Source organism: Dromiciops gliroides, chromosome 2 (genome assembly GCF_019393635.1).
Source record: "Dromiciops gliroides isolate mDroGli1 chromosome 2, mDroGli1.pri, whole genome shotgun sequence".
In the NCBI taxonomy this organism is placed as follows: domain Eukaryota; kingdom Metazoa; phylum Chordata; class Mammalia; order Microbiotheria; family Microbiotheriidae; genus Dromiciops; species Dromiciops gliroides.
The window spans coordinates 388,539,313-388,559,147 of record NC_057862.1 but is presented as its reverse complement, the minus strand read 5'-3'; the positions used below and the strand labels follow the sequence as shown (position 1 = coordinate 388,559,147).

Here is a 19,835-nt window from a genome sequence, read left to right as displayed (position 1 = left end):
TTAGAGGTTTATTTATTCTTTTTTCCTGTTTAGTTTTCCATAGATTTTCCTAGAGGCCTCAAGTTTAAGTAGCAGTATTTGGATTTTTATGTCTATTGTTGGCCATGCTTTATGCTAATATGTTAAGTTACATGGTAGTTCTGGCCTTTCTAAGTGTGACAGATAGAAGGGAAGGAAGATTCTCCCTTCTCTTAGAGCCTAGAATTTGAAGGCAAGGACTTGAGGTCAGTTTCTCTATCCCACTTGTATTTATTCTTAAATGATACTTGTTACCCATTGGCAACAAGGAGATGAATTGACTAGTGGTGCTGTATGCCCTTCCCAAACTCTGTGGTCTTCATGGAAGATCTCTGTAGTGTTCTGTACAGAATTGCAGGAACATTTCCAAGTGTGTAGTCCTGCACCAGAAACACAAGTCTGTGCTTTATAAACCCTCTGTAGGCCTTGTGGGAGTCACTGCTCTGTTCTGCTGCATCCTTGCAGGTCGACCCCAGGGTTTGGTGGATGGAGAAGCTGAAGGAATCCTGTCGTTTCTTTTTTCCGTTCCTGGGATTGAATGCATGCTCACTTCCTCCTCAGACACAAATCTTGTACCAGCCTTGTAAAGAGCACATGCTCTCTTTTTTTTTAACCTGAAGATGCTAAATGCTTATTTTTTGTTTTTCTCTATTAAACTATTTGGTCTCTTTCTGCACAGAACGCTTGAGGGTTATTTTCAGTCTACAGTCAGGGAAAAAGGTTTCCACTGTCCTGTGGACCAGAGAAATTCACCCAGCTTTAGGTCAACCTGAGGGATGACTAGTGTGATCTTCCCAGTAGCAGTGAAAATGAGAAATAGAATATTTACATGTAAGGTATTAGACAGGAACTGTTTTTTGGCTTGTTTTTAAACTTAATTTTTCAGAACATGTCTTGGTCTTTCCTCTCTGTGCCCTCCCAAGGAGTACCCTAGGGTACTACCTTCATGTTGAAAGGAAAAACTCACTTTCAATTAAAAGTAAACATCAGGACAGAATACAGATACAGCAGCACCTTTAAATAAAGTTAGGTGGGGAGCGAATTTGATGAATCTGCCGATTCTCAGTGAAATGTCATATTAATATGCCTGCTAGTGCTTCACTTCTTTCTTGGTTTATGTATCTGAAATCCTTGGAGAGCATTCCAGAAAGGATTTTGGCCTACTTCCAGACCCTACATCTCTTTTTTTCTTCCTATCTATCTCCCACTTGGCTATTGACATCCCTAGCAAACATGTAGTAGGTGGGTCCCATTTTCTGATAGCCAGTCACTCCTCAGTGGTTTGTGTCCAGTAGATATTGGGAGAACATGAAGAATTAAAACTTGCTTCATTGAAAAAACTTCATGTTGCTTTTTGAAGAAAGGCTGTGGCCTATTTGTATTACACTGTTGACCTCCAACAGTCTCTAATGGGCCCAGGCAAGATCTGGGACACTGTGTGTTCATTCCTATCTCTTCCTCAACTTGGACAAGACAGTTGGTTGAAAGGCCAGCTTTTATCTCTGTGATTCAGTGACCTTGGTAGCTACTCCTAACAAACCCCTTGAGGACCACTGTGCCAGATGGGTGTCCTTGGATAGAGAAACTGGAATTAAGAATACTGGGCAAACTCACATATATTAACCACTCCATCTACAGAACTGGGGAGCTGAAATAAACAAAGGGAATAAGAGTAGCCCTTTCTAAGCACTTCTCACAACAGCCCTTGGAGGAAGCCCACTGTGAACATGACTGTGATCTCTCTGTTCCCTTTTTGATCTGACAGTCACTCTGTGAATAGGAGCCTGTTTGTGCATCATGGTTGTTGTATCTGATGATGTCTGTGGTCATAATCTTATGTTTATGAAGGGAGTTGTTTCCCACACTAGAATATCTTTCAGGCCTGGGTGTTTCTGTTTCCCAGGTCCTTATACATTTGCTATTTTACCAGACTCCAGGGGGGAGGCCTAAGAGTAACACCAAAGGGGAAGAGGTAAAGAAGGTTCCCTTGGGCACTCAGTCTGAGAAGGTTGTGCCATTAGAGTGGAGAAAAAGAAATCCTTTAGGTTTTTACATGTCGGTGGAAAACTGTTTTAAAGTGTGTAAATAAAAATTTTATATAACATTAAGTCGCCATCTTGCAGCCAATGCTTACCGTCTTGATGCTTTTGACTCAGCAAAGGAGATGGAAGTCATGAAGTTTCCGACAAGAACAATCCGACTTGATAAAGAGAGTAGGAGTTTGATGCACCCATGCCTAGCATCCTTGAATTTCAGAAGGCTTCCACTCCCCTCCCTGCACCAGGTATCACCAAAACCATATCCAAGTTAGAATTAGATCGATGTTCCTGATCAATTATCAGTCATCCTTGATAGCCTATGGTTTAGGGCAACAGAGGGGCTCTCCATACTTTTGTTTTCTTGAAGAAAACCGCTTCTTTTCAGGAATTTAGAATTTGAAGCCTGCCACCTACTTTCCCTTATCATGTTTTGAAGAATTACCCCATTTCTTTATATTCATATATGAGTACTCCACCTCCCAACCCCAAAGGGGGTTATTTATGGTATTGGCCAGAGGCATGGTCGTGTCAGCTTGAGGTCCAGTGGACTTGTCCTACCTTATAAAACCTGTAAGAACCCATGCCTCTGAACCTCTAGAGTGGGGAGGCACTTCATTGTATGCTCTCTTTATGGCAAACCCTAGGACTCCAGTGTCATGTGAGTTACGATCTTAAGAGATTCAAAGTTAGCAGGGAACCTGATTTCAATAGAAGCCAGAAATAATGTGGAAAAGAAAAAAAAAAACAAGGGCTCTCCCTGCCTGTCATTCTTCCCCCAACGTCCAGGCGGAGCCAGGCTACTTAGCCATTTGTTCCCCCCAACAAGGATCTTCTTTATAAATAGAAGCTGCTTTGGCCCAAACCCCTGACCTCACATTCTTTGTGTTAATCCTCCACCTCGGTGGCATGTGACACCTCCTCCCTGGGCCCTATCATCTGTGCTCTCACAGATAATTCCTGATCCACTTGCTGTCAAGCTGGGCAGCACCAGAAGAATGTACCATTGGTATGTTTCTTTTTTGGGGGATTGATAAGAATGATGAGATGGGAGTGGGAGGGGAATGGAGTGTCATGCCTCTGAGGGCATAACCTCACTTAGCTCAGAATGCCTGGGAATGTAGAGTTCCTGAAAGAAAAGGGGCCTGGAATCAGGAAGATCCGAGTTCAAATCCAGCCTCAGACACTTACTAGTTGTGTGGCCCTGGGCAAGTCAGTTACCCTCTATTTGCATCAGTTTCCTCATCTGTAAAATGGGGGTAATGGCAGCCATCTCAAAGAGTGGTTGTGAGAACAAATGAGATAAAGTGCTTAGCACAGCACAGTACCTAGCACATCATAAGCACTATATAAATGTTAGTTATAATAATTATTATTATCTGGGCCAGTCACCCCTCTGAATGGTAGAAAGAGAAGTCCTAGGGTATTGCTACAGGTGACTAGGAAAAAAGAATCAGTGAGAACTAGCTTCCTACATAGGAAAATGCCACTTCTCTAGCTCACTTTGACATGAGGGAAATGACATGCTTTCTGGAATCCCACTTGCTGTTTGTGATTGAGGATGGTTATAAAGGTTATTGAACCCTCATTTAACCCACTCTCACAGGCAGACCTAATCTAATCTGTCTGACACAAGTTGTGGCTGGACAGGTAGTCATGAATGAGCATTCATCTTAACTGCCTAGTTCAAGGGGTAGATTGGTTGGGGGTGGGGGGAGGAGGTGGGAAGGGGGTTTTATGGTCTGGGAAGTGTCTTGAACTACTTTGCCAGAATGATGTAAATGCTTGTTGTTTTTTTAACTGTACCACTTTGAGTGCTTGTTTCAGATGGCAGCATAGTGATACCTGAAGTGAGCCTGGCTCACCCTTGGTTCTCCATGACAGGTGTCCATATAACAGTCTCTCTTAACCTCTTGGCTTCCAGTTGAAAAACACTTGAATATTTGCTTGTTTTGTGAGGCTCCAAAATACTATTGCACCAAAGAGAGCTAAGAGGCCCTGGCTAGTCTCGGTGCCTTATAGGGGCAGCTACATCTAGTAGCACATTAACTCAGTCTCTACTTAGTTATCTGCAATCCCTGGGAGACCCAGAGCAGTTCTCACTTTTCAAGAGTTTGTCCTGCTTCCAACCTCCATGCCTCCCTTTGGAATTTCCTCCTTCCTGCAAGTTTTTTTTCTCTCCCTTTAACAAATGTGTTCTCAATCCATTACGTATTTATACATGATGGTTTACTCTGGCCAGGTGGTAGGGAACATATCCAAAGAACAAAATAGTCCCTACCCTCAAGGAGCTTGCATTCTAGCCAGACAAACAAAAATCTGTAGAGATTCCACATTAAAGAGAATAAATTGAAGCTTATTAGGAAGAGAAGGCACATCCTGACTGGACAATAATGCTTCATCAATGACCCTACTGGCTGACACTTCTGCTCTCTGGGGACCAGCTGCACCAAATTTATAAAAGCTCTCCAATCAACAAACATTTATAAAGCGCTTTCTTTGCACAAAGTACTGTGCGAAGTGCTATGGATACAAGGTTCATTTCCAGATTGACCACCAGGTGCTTTTTCTTTGGGTACAGCAGTTAAATGAGAACATCCCACAAAGTCTAGTGGGCTTATGAGCTACATCAGTGCAAGGGGTAACTGCAGAGAGAAAATTGTAGAACTTTGAATTGTTACAAGTTGGTTGGTAAATAGTTACTATGTGCCAGATCCCATGCTAAATTCTGGGGATACCAAAAGAGCCAAAAGATAAATCCCTGCCCCCAAGAATCTCACAGTCAAATGGAGGGAGAACAACAAGTGGACACATGTACAAACAAGTTATATGCAGGATGAATGGGGGAGGGGGGGCGTTAAATTACTGTTGTGTAAGTAGCAAAAATGTCGATGGGTCACATTTTCCAACAGGCAATCAGTACCCATCTCTTCCATGAATACCCACTTATGGGGACCCAACTGCTGTGGATGTTTATTTTTAATAATCCTGGGTAAAGGGTCCCTTAATGAACTTTTTGCTTTGGGGAACACAGAATTTAATTACCATTGTTCTAATCTGTTCATGATGAACATAATAGCTTATATGGCACCTTAAAATGAGTAGAGTACTTTATCTCATTTCATTGTGAGAAAGGCACTATTAATGAACCCCATTTTACAGATAAGGAAACAGGTTCCATTAAGAGACTTGTCCAGGGTCACACAGAGCTAGTAAGTGTCTTGAGGTGGGAACTACACTCAGGTCTTCTGCCTCCAAGTCCCACACTTGACCTTTTATACCATTCCACATTGTAGAAAGCTGAGTTATCAGCATTGCTCTAACTAACTAGCACAAGCTACATACAGATACATGGCACAGTGGAGCATCAGTCCTGGAATCAGGACGACCCCTTCCTGAGTTTAAATCTGGCCTCAGACGCTTACTGTGTGCCCCTGGGCAAGTCACTTTACCCTGTTTGCCTCTGTTTCCTCATCTCTAAAATGAGCTGGAGAAGGAAACAGCAAACCACTCCAGTGTCTTTGCCAATAAAACCCCAAACAGCGTCATTGAGAGTCGGACATGAAAGCAACAAAAAACATTCTTACTCAGTTCCTAAAAACTCAACTTGGTTAAGCCTTCCCTGATTAACAGGAAAGACTGCAGCAAATGCCTTTATTAACCACCTTTTTCTGTTTCTTCTTGGTCTAATCATGTTCCCTTTTTGTCAGCTAACAAATGGTAAACTCTTAGAAGGTAAGGGTCAAGTCTATTCACTTCTTAGTAGCTTACGTGCAAACACAGGTGCTTATTAAATGCTTTTAGATGAAGATGACCACAGGACTAGTGAAATCACCTGGCCCCAGTCCCTTATATTGTCTGGAAGCGATTTCTTTCCTTTGTCGTCTCCTCCTGCAATCTGGCTTTTGAGGCTTCCCAGAGTTCCACAAGAAGTCAGGCTTGGGGGGCCTCGGGGCCACTCAGGCTGCAGTTGCTCTATTGTTTGAGCTGATGTCTACTTATAAATAGAAACACATCCATACCACAGCCCTGACCGGAGATTCTCAGCATTGTTTTTGACCCTCAACGACCAGCTGCAAAGAGACTTTTTGGAAGGGAGAAAGCAGCAGCCCAAACCAAAATTAATCTCTAGCCCCCAAATCTCTCCTCCTCTTTTGTTCCTGCCAAAATGGACATTTAAAACTGACCTTACAGACTGTGTGGGTCCACGGCCTGTGACGATCCTGACAGGAAGGCCCTTCCGTTTAGGCCTCAGAATCTCACATGATTATACTCAGAACTGAAAGGGAGTTTAACCCCCTCGTTTTACAAATGAGGAGACGGAGGGATGGGGATGAAGGGTGATATGCCCAGAGCCACAGCAAATCGAGGCCAGAACTAGAACCAGGCCTTCCTGGCTCCCAGGCTGGGGTTCTCAACCATCTCTTTGAATAATTTCCCAGCTGGAGACGTTACTAACATGTTAGCTTGGCCACTAAAGCCAATCCAAAGCAGTGGGTATCTTTCCTAACCATTTTCCTTCTGCTGCTTTTGTGGTTCTTTGTAGTTGCCTTGGTCCCTTTATTTTATCCTTATCTCCCGATCCACAGACATAGGCTGCACACAACAGTAACTGTCTGGTTGCCTCCTTATCCACACGCACACAGCAATCAGGCAGGGCTGCTCCCCACACAGTTCTCTTGTTGCACAGCAACTCCTCAATTCCTCCAATTGGGAAGCCAGTACAGCTGGCTTTAGCTTACTTTAACAATACTTCTGAGTGACTCATGAACAACAAGGCCACCCAGAGGCCTGCATAAGGGGAGGATGAGCCTCTTGCAAAGAGAAAACGCTTTGCCCTTGCTCCCCACCTTCTCTCCCTGCTTTGGACCAAGCTGAGGGAAGGTATGAAGCATCCCTGGGGATAGGATGACTTGCATCACTCTGTCCTCACCACTGAGATTTCAGACTATTAAGGGATGGGGAGTCTGCTTTTAGCTCAAGTCCCTGACCTTACAGGAAGAGAACAGCTGAGTTCATAGCCAGCCTCTCAAAGCCTCTCCCTAGCCCCACCCTTACTAAGCTTCTTCATCCAGGATCTCCAGCTGTTGGAGTGGGAAGGGACAGGAAGGGCTTGCATGCTGAATTTTCAGTCCCTTCCTAGGTGAGATCTGTCAGAAGAGGGTTAACTTGCTGAGTTAGTAGCTTTAACTATCACCAACAGATATTCTCGAGAGCCTTCACAATATCTAACTTTGGGGGTTTACTTTTCTTTTGGGCTCTTGTAATATACACCATTTACCCCATACCTGCCCCTCTACAGGGAACAGAAACTGCTATAATCAGTCACCTCAAAAGGTTCCACATCCCTTTTCCCAAGGTAGCCTGATGGACCTGCCTTCTAGCTCAGCCAGGCCTAGATTAAGGAAAGCCAAGTTCATTTTCTAAACTCAAGTCAATCATCGAAAACTTGATTTATGCCCTCCCTCCCTCCTCCCCGCTTTTGGTTCCTACACCTGTGTTTCCATATGTCCCACTTGGTTTTAAGCATTCTTCCGACTAGTTCTGAGAGCCTTCTTTTCCTCATGCTTGGCTGCTCTTGGGGTCTGTTTAGTAAACACTTGATCAGAAAAAAACTCAAGGCAACTTATAGTTAGTGTTTGCTCTTTGTCAAATCTGTAGAAAAGGAAATGGAACAAACACTTAATAAGCATTTACTATGTGCCAGACACTATGTTAAGCTCTCTACAAACATCTCAATTTGATCCTTAGCCCTGGAAGCTCAGTGCTATTATTACAATTAAGGAAACTGAGGCAGGCAGGTTAGTAGCTAGTAAATGAGACTAGGTTTGACCTCAGGCCTCCCTGATTGCAGATCCTGTGCTCTATCTCCTGTGCCATCCAACTGTCTAGTAGAGACTAATGGCCATCACCAAAAAGCATCAATATGGGTTCCCATTGCAGTTAGGACTGCAAGATCTCTCAGCTCTCTCTCCCATGGACAGGGGGGAGGGGGGAGGAACAGGGGAGTAGATCTGCGTTGATCTAATGATAGAGTATTTCCCCAGAATTAGGAATACCTTATGTGGCTACTGAACAGAGAGAAGCCAATGGATTAATAGCCAGAGTTTTCTTTGCCTGGGTTCCATGAACTTGGATGGAGGGGAGGGACAACCTATATCTTATGTTTCACTAATTTTTTATTTCTTTTGTTATTCTCTGCGTTTTTTTTTTATTAATGCATTTGAAACCCTTATTCTGAAAGGCCTCCATAGGCTTCACCAGATTGTGAAAGGTCCAGGGCACAAAAAAAAAGGTGGAGAGCCCACAATCTACAGGAAGGTCAAAGAATCACAAAAGCTTGGAGCTGGAAAGAGACCTTGCTCTCCTTGGTCCAGTTCCTTTCTTTAACAGAAGAGAAGGCAGGCCCAGAAAGTGTTAAATGACTTACCCAGAGTCACATAGCTCATCTGTGACACAGCCTCAGAACTAAATCTTCTCACTCGATTTTTTTTTTTTAAGTGAGGCAATTGGGGTTAAGTGACTTGCCCAGGGTCACACAGCTAGTAAGTGTCAAGTGTCTGAGTGTCAAGTGACTCCAGGGCCGGTGCTTTATCCACTGCGCCACCTAGCCGCCCCAGTCTTCTCACTCTAACCGGTAGGTTTGGGGTTTTTTGGTTTTTGGTTGTTTTTCCATTTCTCAACCCCGTACAGACCTATCCACCTCCTTTGCCTTTGACATTAATGCCAGAGAGAGCTTCAAAGCAACCGATTTTTCTTTTGGTTGAACTCATCTGCATTTGAAAAGCAAGTGTTCATTCTCGTGGTCAAACTGGGAAGTGTAGAGTGGGTGGGAGGAAGGGAACAAGGTGATGTCATTTATGGCTACCCAGCATCCAGTTGAGTTTGTCAGAAAGTTGCAAAAGGGATGAGATAAAACTTATCTCAGCAGGGGGCAGCTAGATGGCGCAGTGGATAAAGCACCGGCCCTGGATTCAGGAGTACCTGAGTTCAAATCTGGCCTCAGACACTTGACACTTACTAGCTGTGTGACCTTGGGCAAGTCACTTAACCCCCATTGCCCCACAAAAATTTAAAAAAAAAAAACTTATCTCAGCAGACAAGCTCACTATAACAGGCCTCTCATCTCTGATTCCTTTGGCATGGCACCTATGTAATGGATGTATCTGTTTTGATTGACTGCTGAATGCCTCCCCAAAGCAGGCAGATCTCAGCACATTTAGATCAGCTGCCTATTCATGGGAAATCAAACTTCGGGCCCTATTATGATCCATTTGTAAGTTTGTTAGTCCTTCCAAAAGATGGATGAATGAATGAGCATTTATTAAGTACCAACTATTTGCCAGGCACTGTGTTAAGTGCTAAGGCCATGAATCAACAAGATGACTCCAGTTTATTTCCTGTTGATGCATGCACCAGCTTTAAGAGGAACCAGAGGACTGAGGTAAGGATTGGAGAGAACACAAAACCTTGGACAGCTCATTCTACCTCTGCTTCCATCTATACCTGAAGTCAGAGAGACACTTCAGACTTTGAAGAGACCTTGAAGAGACCTTGAAGATCATTATCCAAATCCCTTCCCTGTGAAATAAGGTAACTCCCATCTGTGAAAAGTGAAGTGACTCTCCCAACATCACACAGCTGAACCCAGAGGTTAATACCAAAGGATAAGCTCAGTTGCATAAAACACCTACCGGCATATCTATCCCTGAAGTCCAAAAGGACAGTTCTCTGCCTTGGTACAGAATAGCATGGTACACTGGAAAGAGCCACCAGCGTCAGAGTCAGAGGCCCCAAGTTCATATCCCACCTTTTGATGTAACTACCTGTGTTTGGTCACTTAACTTCCCTAAGCCTCAGTTTTCCTTACCTGTCATTTGAAGGGGTTGGACTATATGACCTCTGAAATTCCTTCCAACTTTAGGTCTAGGCTCCTACAATCCCTTCATAGCTCACTCACTCCATAATGGTTTTCATGCTGATAATTAGAAGCTGACTTTCCTCCTTCCTAATGGCATTTTGTGATGATGTGACTGGCAGCCTCAATGCCATCTCCAACAAAGAGACAGCAGCAATGCCTTCTGCTCTTCTTTTCACTTTATAGAAAGTAATGGGCCTCATCTGCCTTAACTTTTCTATTTATATACCTGGTGCTTAGTACAGTGTTTTGCACACAGCAAGTGCTTAATACTTTTTTTTTCTTTAAAAAAAACCAGTAATGGGCCTGTTTGCAGGATGTCTTTTTTTTTTTTTCTTTCCCATATAATCACCCAGTTGGCATATTAAATGCTCAGTCTACTGCATGGAGATGGTGACAGGAGATGAGGAAGGCAGAGATCATTGCATGATGCTTTCTGACCTACCACCAAACAGAAAATCATTTTCCCCACAGCCAAACTCAGCGGAAGGCCTTACTTATCAAAACTACCCTAAGATATCTTGAAAAGGGCTCATCTTCTGTGGCTAACAGCCAGACCCGGAGGCCAAATCCAATATCACATCGACAATCTAGTGAAGATGCCTCCTCCCTCCACTGACATACCATGAGGCCTTCAGCCAGTGAACATCAAGGAACAGGCTGATCCAACTGCTATCTGGACGGTTTATTTGCCATCTGAAGTCAAGGCTTAAAATACAACACAATTGATAACAAAAACCAGAACTCTCCTCGAGTTAAAAAAACACAAAACAACCATTGAGATAGGAAGCACATTTGAATTTTTTTAAAAACTTGCATTAGGTTAAAAAACAATGATATTTATGAAACAATGTTTTTTCATCTTTATCTCACCATCCAAACTGAAGGTAGGTGGACTTCTGGACAGCTTCATTTGGTTCTCTTCTGGACTGGGCTTCATAAAACATCATCTAGGAAATGGCTCATTCTAACCACTTGAACCTTCTAAGCCCGCTCCTGGTATAGCATTGTAGCGTTTAAAGGGTCCTTGAAGACTGTCTTAATTAAGTCCCTGAGAAAAGTGAAAGACTGAACCAAGATCACACAGCTAGGCACTGGCCGAGCCAGGACTCAAGTCCCAATATCTTGATTTCTTAAGCAGTTTTTCAGTTTCTCCTCCTGATTCATTGCTCCCACTCTGGACAAAAGAGTGATCCTTGTAGGCAGGACTCCCACTTGAATGAAACCCTAATATGAGCTTGGAAAGACGTTTGTTCTGGCAGAGTTTTCAGTGTGATTATATCGTGCAGAAATTTGCTAGGTATTCAGGCTCCTTGCACTGGTTCCCTGTTTAAATGGGTGTCCGAGGAAGAGTTAGAGGGCCACTCTGATGGAAAAGTGGGTGATGCATAACTGGTACCTGCTGAGGCTACCATTACCACCAGCACACCAGCACACCAGCACTCCTGACATCGATCAGCTGAAGAGCTTCATCTGGGATTCAGTAGTGCTTTTCCATCCTTGGTATTTCTGTTGTCTCATAGTTGGCCAGTTCGTACCTCTTGCTGCTCAATCCCTGTGATTCCAAGTTTTGTCTGTTTAAAAAACAAAACAAAACCCTGCTTCTGTTGTTACTCAATCTCCCTGTGCAATTCAGCTCTCTTCCTCCCAAGTCCCTATCTTTTCTACCTTCCCCTTTCACTCTACCTCTGGAATACCTCATTTGCCCACCCCTATTCCAATTTCCCTTCCTCTTAGATCTCTTTCTCTTTCCTTCTTCTGGTATTTGTGGAAACCTAGCTATTTTAGAGACAACTAGGTCAGAGGACTGAACTTTGAATCAGGAAGACTTGAATTCAAATCATACTCAAGACACCTATTAGCGGCTGGGCCCGAGGCAAGTCACTTAAACTGATTGCCATAGTTTTCTCATCTACAGAATGAATATAATAATAGCATCTACTTCACAGGGTTGTGAGGATCAAATGAGATCATTTATTTATGGCACCTTGCAAATCTTAAAGCACAATACAAAAGCCAGTTGTTATCATCTCCTGCTTTGACACCTTCTCCAATGTTCACGCTCCTCTCAAATCTCCTTGTACCCAAGGGCAGGAGGAGGAATTGGTCCCTTGCCATCCAGTGACACTTTTCCCCCCCAGTTTTATGAGAGCTTTAATGGCACAAAATGTTTATAACTACAGCTTATACACACATAGTAAACTATATGTAATGTTATAAAGTGCTAATCACTAAATTGATGAAGAATGCAGAATCACTTTGGCTCAGGTAATTCCAATCATTTTATCAAATGGTTCGATTTGTTGAAAGAATCTGAATGGTGGTCCTCAATTTTTCACTTTTCCCCAAGTCAGTGCTTTGCTGCAGCAAGCTAACTTACTCCATTTTTCTCTGGGAGAGTTTATACATTTTTGCTCTTGATCCTATTTACAAATTTTTTAAAGCCAGTTTTCATTAAACATAAGAAAAATGAAGCCTGCATTTATTTCCAAAATTGTAAACAGGTATAAATCTTTTAAAACAACATTTTTTGGGAGCAGCTAGGTGGCTCAGTGGATAAAGCACCAGCTGTGGATTCAGGAGTACCTCAGTTCAAATCCGGCCTCAGACACTTGACACTTACTAGCTGTGTGACCCTGGGCAAGTCACTTAACCCCCATTGCCCTGCAAAAATAAAAATAAAAAATTTAATTTAAAAAGATAAAATAAAAAAACATTTATCTTTACAAAACTTCAACTGTTAATAGTTGAAACCCTCTTCAGATTACACATTGATCTGTTTTTGTTCTCCAGTGACACTTTCAGAGTTTCTCTTTGCCACCATCACTCAGCCACCAAGCCCTCTGAATTCACTGCAACCTTCTACAGGTGCTTATTCCTACTGACATCTGGTTCCTCTTCCCTCCTTTCTTGATCTTTGTCTCTAACCCAAATTCCTGTGCTCATCCTTGGTAATGTCACTGATGTCTCCTGAAATACTTTGGCCTCGGGGGCAACTAGGTGGTGCAGTCGATAAAGCACCGGCCCTGGATTCAGGAGGACCTGAGTTCAAATTTGGCCTTGGACACTTGACACTTACTAGCTGTGTGACCCTGGGCAAGTCACTTAATCCTCATTGCCCTGCCCCCCCCAAAAAAAAAAAGAAAGAAAGAAAAGAAATACTTTGGCCTCCTATTCCATCAGCCTCTTCAATCCTGTTGTATCCAATTCTATCATATTTTTGGGGGGCGGGGAGGGGCAATGAGGCTTAGGTGACTCCCAGGGTCACACAACTAGTAAGTATCAAGTGTCCGAGGTCAGATTTGAACTCAGGTCCTCCTGAATCCAGGGCTGGTGCTTTATCCACTTTGCCACCTAGCTGCCCCCTCCACCTCTATCATCTTAAACACTGCACTTTCCCTCTCTGATCATGCTTCCTGTCTCTCCTACTGCATCCCTCTTCCTCAACCTGCCATGCATTCTCTAGCCTCCCCAGTCCCTTTCCTACTTTTCTAATCTGTCATCCCTGTTCTGGCCTTATTTTCTTGCCTTCCCAAGTCTTAACCTTATAGCTAACTTATTCAACAAGATATATTATCTCCCCCCCCACACCCCGCCCCATTGAATCCCTTTTCCCTTTGTCCTTGGGATATTTTACAAGCCTGCTATTCTTCAATCCTGGGTCATTCTCACCGTGTTGCCTTCTCACTCCCATTCCTGAGCAACTGGAGAAAGTGACAAAACTACTGACTCCATCTGCAACCAATTCAGATTACCTTACCTAACTGGGCCCTTCCTGCTGCTTGGCAGTTTTTACTCGTCTCCAATTGACTTTCTGTTGGTCACCTTCCCTATAAAGAATGTTCCAGAACTTCCCCATACCATCCCCAGCTCCTCTCCCTCAGCCAATGGCCTTGCCTCCTTCTTCACTGAGAAGATCATAATGAGCTCCATTTTCTCCACACCACACCTCAAAACCTCACTTCATCTTCACCGATGCTGTCCTCTTGTTCCAGTCTGAGTGCAAAGTGGCTGTTCTCCTGGCCAAAGCTAACTTCTCTCTCCTTGTGCCCCTGGATGCCATCCCCTTTGACTTCCCGGAGAAGTTTGCCCTGTTAATCATTCTCTCTTTCTAATCTTTACTCTTCTTATCTAATGATTCCTTTGCTGCTCTGGTTTTACCTTCACCAGCCATCTCCTCAAGCTATCAACTTATATTTCTCTCCTCCTTTAACTACCAAAATGATAGAAAATGTCACTTATGCTCAATGCCTCTACTTCTTCACCTCCCTTCCACTCCTCAACTCCTTTTGGTCTGTCTTCCAACCCCAACACTAAAACTTCCTGTTCAAGGGTTATGAGCCATGTATTTGTTGCTAAATCAGATGGCTTTTCTCAGGTCTTTTCCTCCTTGACCGATCTACATCTTTTGACCCTTGCCTGTCCTCCTGGATATTCTCTCCTCCCTTGCAATTCTTTATGGGGCAATCTTTTGGACCTCTTGACTACTTACCTTGACTGAGCCTTCTCAGTCTTCTTTGCTGCCTCATCACCCCAAGCTCTTTTTGAGTCCTCTTCCATTCTCTCTCTCTCTCTCTCTCTCTCTCTCTCTCTCTCTCTCTCTCTCTCTCTCTCTCTCAATAATGTCATCAGCTTCTAATGGTTGACTTATCATCTCTATACAGACGATATTCAAATTGATTTATCCAGTACCTGCCTCTCTCCCAACTCCCAGTCCTTTATCTCTAGCCTCCTAGTGAACTTAATCTGGATATATTGCAAACTCCAATTCAACATGCTCAAAATTAAACCCAGCACCTTCTTGCCTAAACGTCTAACACTTCTAAATTTTTCTATTTTTATTCATTGACACCCTCATATTCCCGTCATCATAAACTTAAAATCTTTTTTATTGCCTCTCTCTCACTCTCTGTAACCAGTCAGTTACTAAGTCCTGTATTTACAGGACTTACTTATACCTCTAACAGATCCTGTACCATATTGCCCCCTTCACTCCTGTGGTCACTACACTATCTAGGTCCAACTTAGCTTTCTGTTACAATTTCATATTATTGCCATTTATGCACTCAATTTTTTCATCCATTTCCCACCATCATGCATTTGTACAGATCATTCTCCATACCTAGAATGCACTCCCTCCTCACCTCTAACTTACAGAATTCTTATTACCCTTCAAGGCTCAGTTCAGATGCTACCTCTTAGAATCTTCCCTGATCCCCTCCTTTCTCCACCCCACAAAGCTAAAACGTTCTCTCCTTTTTCATAGAACCTTTTGTCTGGGTCTCCCTATCTATTGCCTCCATCACTTCCTATTTTGTATTATGCTTGACTGGGTACAGTTGTGCCCCTCCCCACCACATTCAACCAAGTAGAATGTAAGCTCCTTGAAGGAAAGACCTTCTGTTTTTATTGTTTTGTTTTGCAGGGCAATGAGGGTTAAGTGACTTGCCCAAGGGTCACACAGCTAGTAAGTGTCAAGTGTCTGAGGCCAGATTTGAACTCAGGTCTTCCTGAATCCAGGGCTGGTGCTTTGTCCACTGCACCACCCAGCTGCCTCATTTTTCTTTTTGAATCCACAGTGCTTAATACAAATAATGGTTGAATCAATTGAGTTTAAGTGAGCTGGGAAATCAGATGTTTAAGCTTGTTTCACAACTGGGTCCGAAATAAGTGTCAATGGACACTAAGAGCTTGAAGGGTTCTTCTCTATGAGCCTTTGCACCAAATGTTAGAAATTTTTACCTGCTCTGAGACCTTTCTTTTGCACTCATAACAATATCCCAGATAGTTGAATTTGCTCAATAAGTAAGATACTATTATATACTCTTGTCTTCCCCAAATAGATCGCATACTCTTTGAAAGTAGAGATCAGGTGTTAGAACTCTCCATATCCCACACAAGGAAAGCACATAGTTGTTATCAGTCTGTTTGTTGAGAGGGATAAAAAAAAAAAACTTTCTTCAAAGTCCACATAGTCCCTGCCCTTGAAGATATCACAATAAAGTTAACCTGAGAGGAATCTCAGTGGATGTATTATTAAAATCTCGTTTTCCATTATCTTATTCTTGAAGGAGTTAGGAATTTTTAAAGTCATGCCAAAGCTATGAATGACTATGTGCCAGAGAGAAAAAGGCTTTTCACAACTCCATTTAATATATTAAGAAACTGAGGCATGCAGAGCCTAAGTACCTTACTGCTGCTCGCTCGACAAGACAAGTGGCTGAGCCAGGAATAGGACACCAAGCTCCTAACTCTGAATCTGGCCTGCTATAAACATTCAACTGTTCTACCTTTCATCTGTCTGATTAAAAGGAGACCATAAAACATCAACTGTGGCAGCCAGACATGAGCCTAAATCAGGCTCATCCCAATGGAACTGTTTAATCGCTTCTATGAATACTGTAAGAGAGGGAACTAATTCCAGTCACAAGACCCGGGAGGTGGAAGGGAAGAGGGCGATCCTTGGACAAATTATTGTTTCTGGTTTTATAGTTGACCTGGTTAGCCATGATGTGGTCTGGGGATTATTTTCCAGGTCCCATCCTGGATGGTGAAAAAGACAAAACTGATTTCCCAAAAAACATCTCCCTCTGTTCAGTCATCTCTAGCATTGTCTGGCATTCTGTGAAGCCAAGCTGCTGTGCTTTGCTGATAAAGCAATAATTAATGTTCACAACGATGGCCTTGGGCCACAAAAAGACAGTAAAGACATCCTGGAAGACCATGGGATGTAATGCCAAAAGAGCTGAGAAGCATCAAGTCTCTGATTCTATAGACAAGAAAACTTCTTTTTAAGTGACTTGCTTAGGTCACCCAAAGACTAAGCCATAGAGTTTGGATTCAATTCTGGTCTGATAAGAATTAAGAATTTTCATAGTGACTACTATGTTCCTGACACTGTACTAAGCCCCTTTCAATTGGAGATGGAGGAAACTTGAGGATGACAGAGGTGAAGTGACTTGCCCCCGGGCTCATGCAACTATAAGTGTCCGAAGCTAGATCATCCTGACTGCAGGCCCAGAGCTCTGTCCACTCTGCACACCTCACTCCACTGCCCTAAGTCTTCTGACTTGCAAATCAGTGTTCTTTTTGCTGCAACCGTGCTACTTCCTTAAAAGGCAGTTGTTCAGACTTGTTGTTTTGTGCCATGGCACCCTTTGTTAATATTTCATTTACTAGAGGACTCCGTTCCCCAACCCTGTGAGGGAATGGGAGTTCTTAGGTATCCACTCAACAATGGATACATACTCCCATGTAGCAGATGTCCCCTAAAGGGGGAGAATGAAAGGTCTATGAGTACAGAGGTATTTGAGGCCATCAGAAGACTTTAGGGAATGTGAGAGTAGCAAGAAACAACTGCCGTCCTGAAATTCTAAATGAAACCTGCTTCTCTCTGGATTGGAATATGAGAGTTTTTCCTTCTAACCTCATGGTCCCACACCCATCGTGACTGATCATGCAAGAGGGAGTCAGTACAATGCACAAAAGACCGATTTTCGGGGATGTTCTTGGAGGAATTTGTGGTTTTGAACTAAATGACCTCCGAGGTTCCAGCTGTGATATCCCCTCATTCTAATGAAGGTGAATCTTCATTTTTCACGACCGTTATTTATCTGTGCTCATTACTTAATACCCCCAATCCTGTGGCTGACTATTTAATGCTCAGTTTCTGTAAGGTCAAGTTGGTACCTTTTTTTTTCATCTTTCTGAAATAGAGTGTGCTGAAGATATATTGTTCTCTTCTACTTCATTAAATAGTCCCAGATTTAGATGACCGCTTGGAGAAGCCTGTTTTTAAGAGACTGAAGTGGGGCTATGTTTGGAAGCCAAAGTGCTGAATGAAGCTTGACACTTCTCCTTCTCCCCAGACATCTTGGAGAAATGTCAGGACTGCCCAGAGCAGACAGCAAGAGACCTAAGGCTTTCAGCTTCCCTAAGTGTAACCTGGAACAGCTTGTGCAGTAGCCCAGTGTCTGGCGCCCCTCTCGACCCCAAATTGGGATTTCTAAATTTACCTGCTATCAGCTCAGGAGGCTGGAGTGCTTCCAACCATGGTGCTGAAATGCCACACGGAACACAATTTTCTCTTACTTGCAACCTCTCGGTGCAAATTTTCCCTCACAAAGTTGTGACCCAGAAAACACCGTGTGCCCCTTTCTCATCTCCTCTAAGCCTGCTCACATCAGCTTACAGGCTCAACCTGCTAAGCACATGCATACCCTTCAACTTGGTTCCCTCCTTCACATCCAGTCTTTTACCAAGTTTTGTCATTTCCAGCTTCACGAAGTCTTGTATATGTCCCCTTCTCTATGCTCATGTAGCCACCACCCTGAGATAGGCCCTCTTGACCTCGTGCTTGGACTATTGCAGTAGACTCTGGTTGTCTCGAGTCTCATCATCTCACTACAAGCCACCTCCTGGCAGCTGCTACAGTGATTTCCCTAAAGTATGGGTCTGACCATGCCTCCCCGCCACTCGATAAACTCTAGTGCTTCCCTACGAGCTCCAGGATCAAATAGAAAATCTTCTGTCTGGCTTTTTTTTTTTTTAAGTGAGACAACTGGGGTTAAGTGACTTGCCCAGGGTCACACAGCTAGTAAGTGTTAAGTGTCTGAGTCCAGATTTGAACTCAGGTACTCCTGATTCCAGGGCTGGTGCTCTATTCACTGCGCCACCTAGCTGCCCTTTCTGTCTGGCTTTTTGAAAGCCCTTCCTACCTCTCCAGTCCCCTTACTCTCCTTCCCATACACTGTGGTCCATCTTGCTTGCCGTTCCTCAACCACAATACTGCATCTCCTTGCTCCATGTCTTTTCCTTGCCTCTCCCTCCTCACTGCTGCCCACTGGCTTCCTACAAGTCTCAGCTTCTTCAGGAGGTTTTTTCCCAATGGTGGGTTCCACTGCCTACCCCAGCCCCAAGTGCTAGTACCTTCTCTCTAAGCATCCCTTCCATTTCCACACTATATATCTTGCATATCCAGTTATTTACATGTCGTCTCATTAGACCGTGAGCTACCCCAGGGCACAGGACCGTTTGTTGAGCTTTCTTTGTACCCCAGCCTCCTGGCCTAATGCATACCACGTAGTAAGCACTTAATAAATATCTGTTGACTGACTGACTTCCACTGGGGTGGGGGGGGTGGGGGGGCAGGCTACACCATTTTCTGAATTCCTGAGGCCACATATACCTGTGGCCGCACATTTGTGCAGCTTGTACTTGACTGTACTTGAAAGTCCAAATAGCCACCCTGAAACGAGCCCTTTTTGGTGCAATTTCCCACTTTAAAAACTTCTCCTGGCATACACACACACAAAAAAGAAGATATCTAAACTGAGTTCATTTTGTTTGTTGAAAAGGCAACAAACCTGGGAAGTAATTAAATCATTTACACCCTGAGTAGATGTGGGTCCTTGGTGCTACAAAAATGGAACCCAGAAAGTCTCAGCCCACTCAACAGGATGGTATTGTCATCTGGAGGAAATAAGAAGCCCCCATCTTCAAAGAGAATGAGATGAGTATATTGTGGGTTAGGAGAAAACTTACTGAAAAAAAATTTCCTTCCTGTGGGGGAGGATAGCATTTCCTCTCCTTTGGTCCTTACAATGGATTAAGGCACAATGGATACAACTTTGGGCTGTCTTAAGAAAACAAGAGAAAATCAAACTAAATTCTCCTTATGTTTTCTATCTTCCCTCAATTGTCCATTCACAGATGGCACGGACGGATTTATTATCTGCACTGAACTTTGATCCATACACAAATATGGTGGAATTGTTTTTATAAACCTGGTAGAAGGGAAAAGATGAATATCTGTACCATAAGCTAATTCCTTGTGTTGGGTGTTCACTGCAGAATCAAGTTTG

General features: G+C 43.4%; 1 protein-coding gene across 1 annotated transcript in view; it reads left to right on the top strand.

Moving 5' to 3' along the window:
* NUP214 (nucleoporin 214) overlaps positions 1–2,089 on the top strand; it is a 100,296-nt gene extending 98,207 nt beyond the window's left edge. The window contains 1 exon segment of the mRNA XM_043986250.1: positions 484–2,089. Coding sequence (XP_043842185.1) covers positions 484–517 — 34 coding nt within the window. The 3' untranslated portion in view covers positions 518–2,089.
* Positions 2,090–19,835: the final 17,746 nt, after the last annotated feature.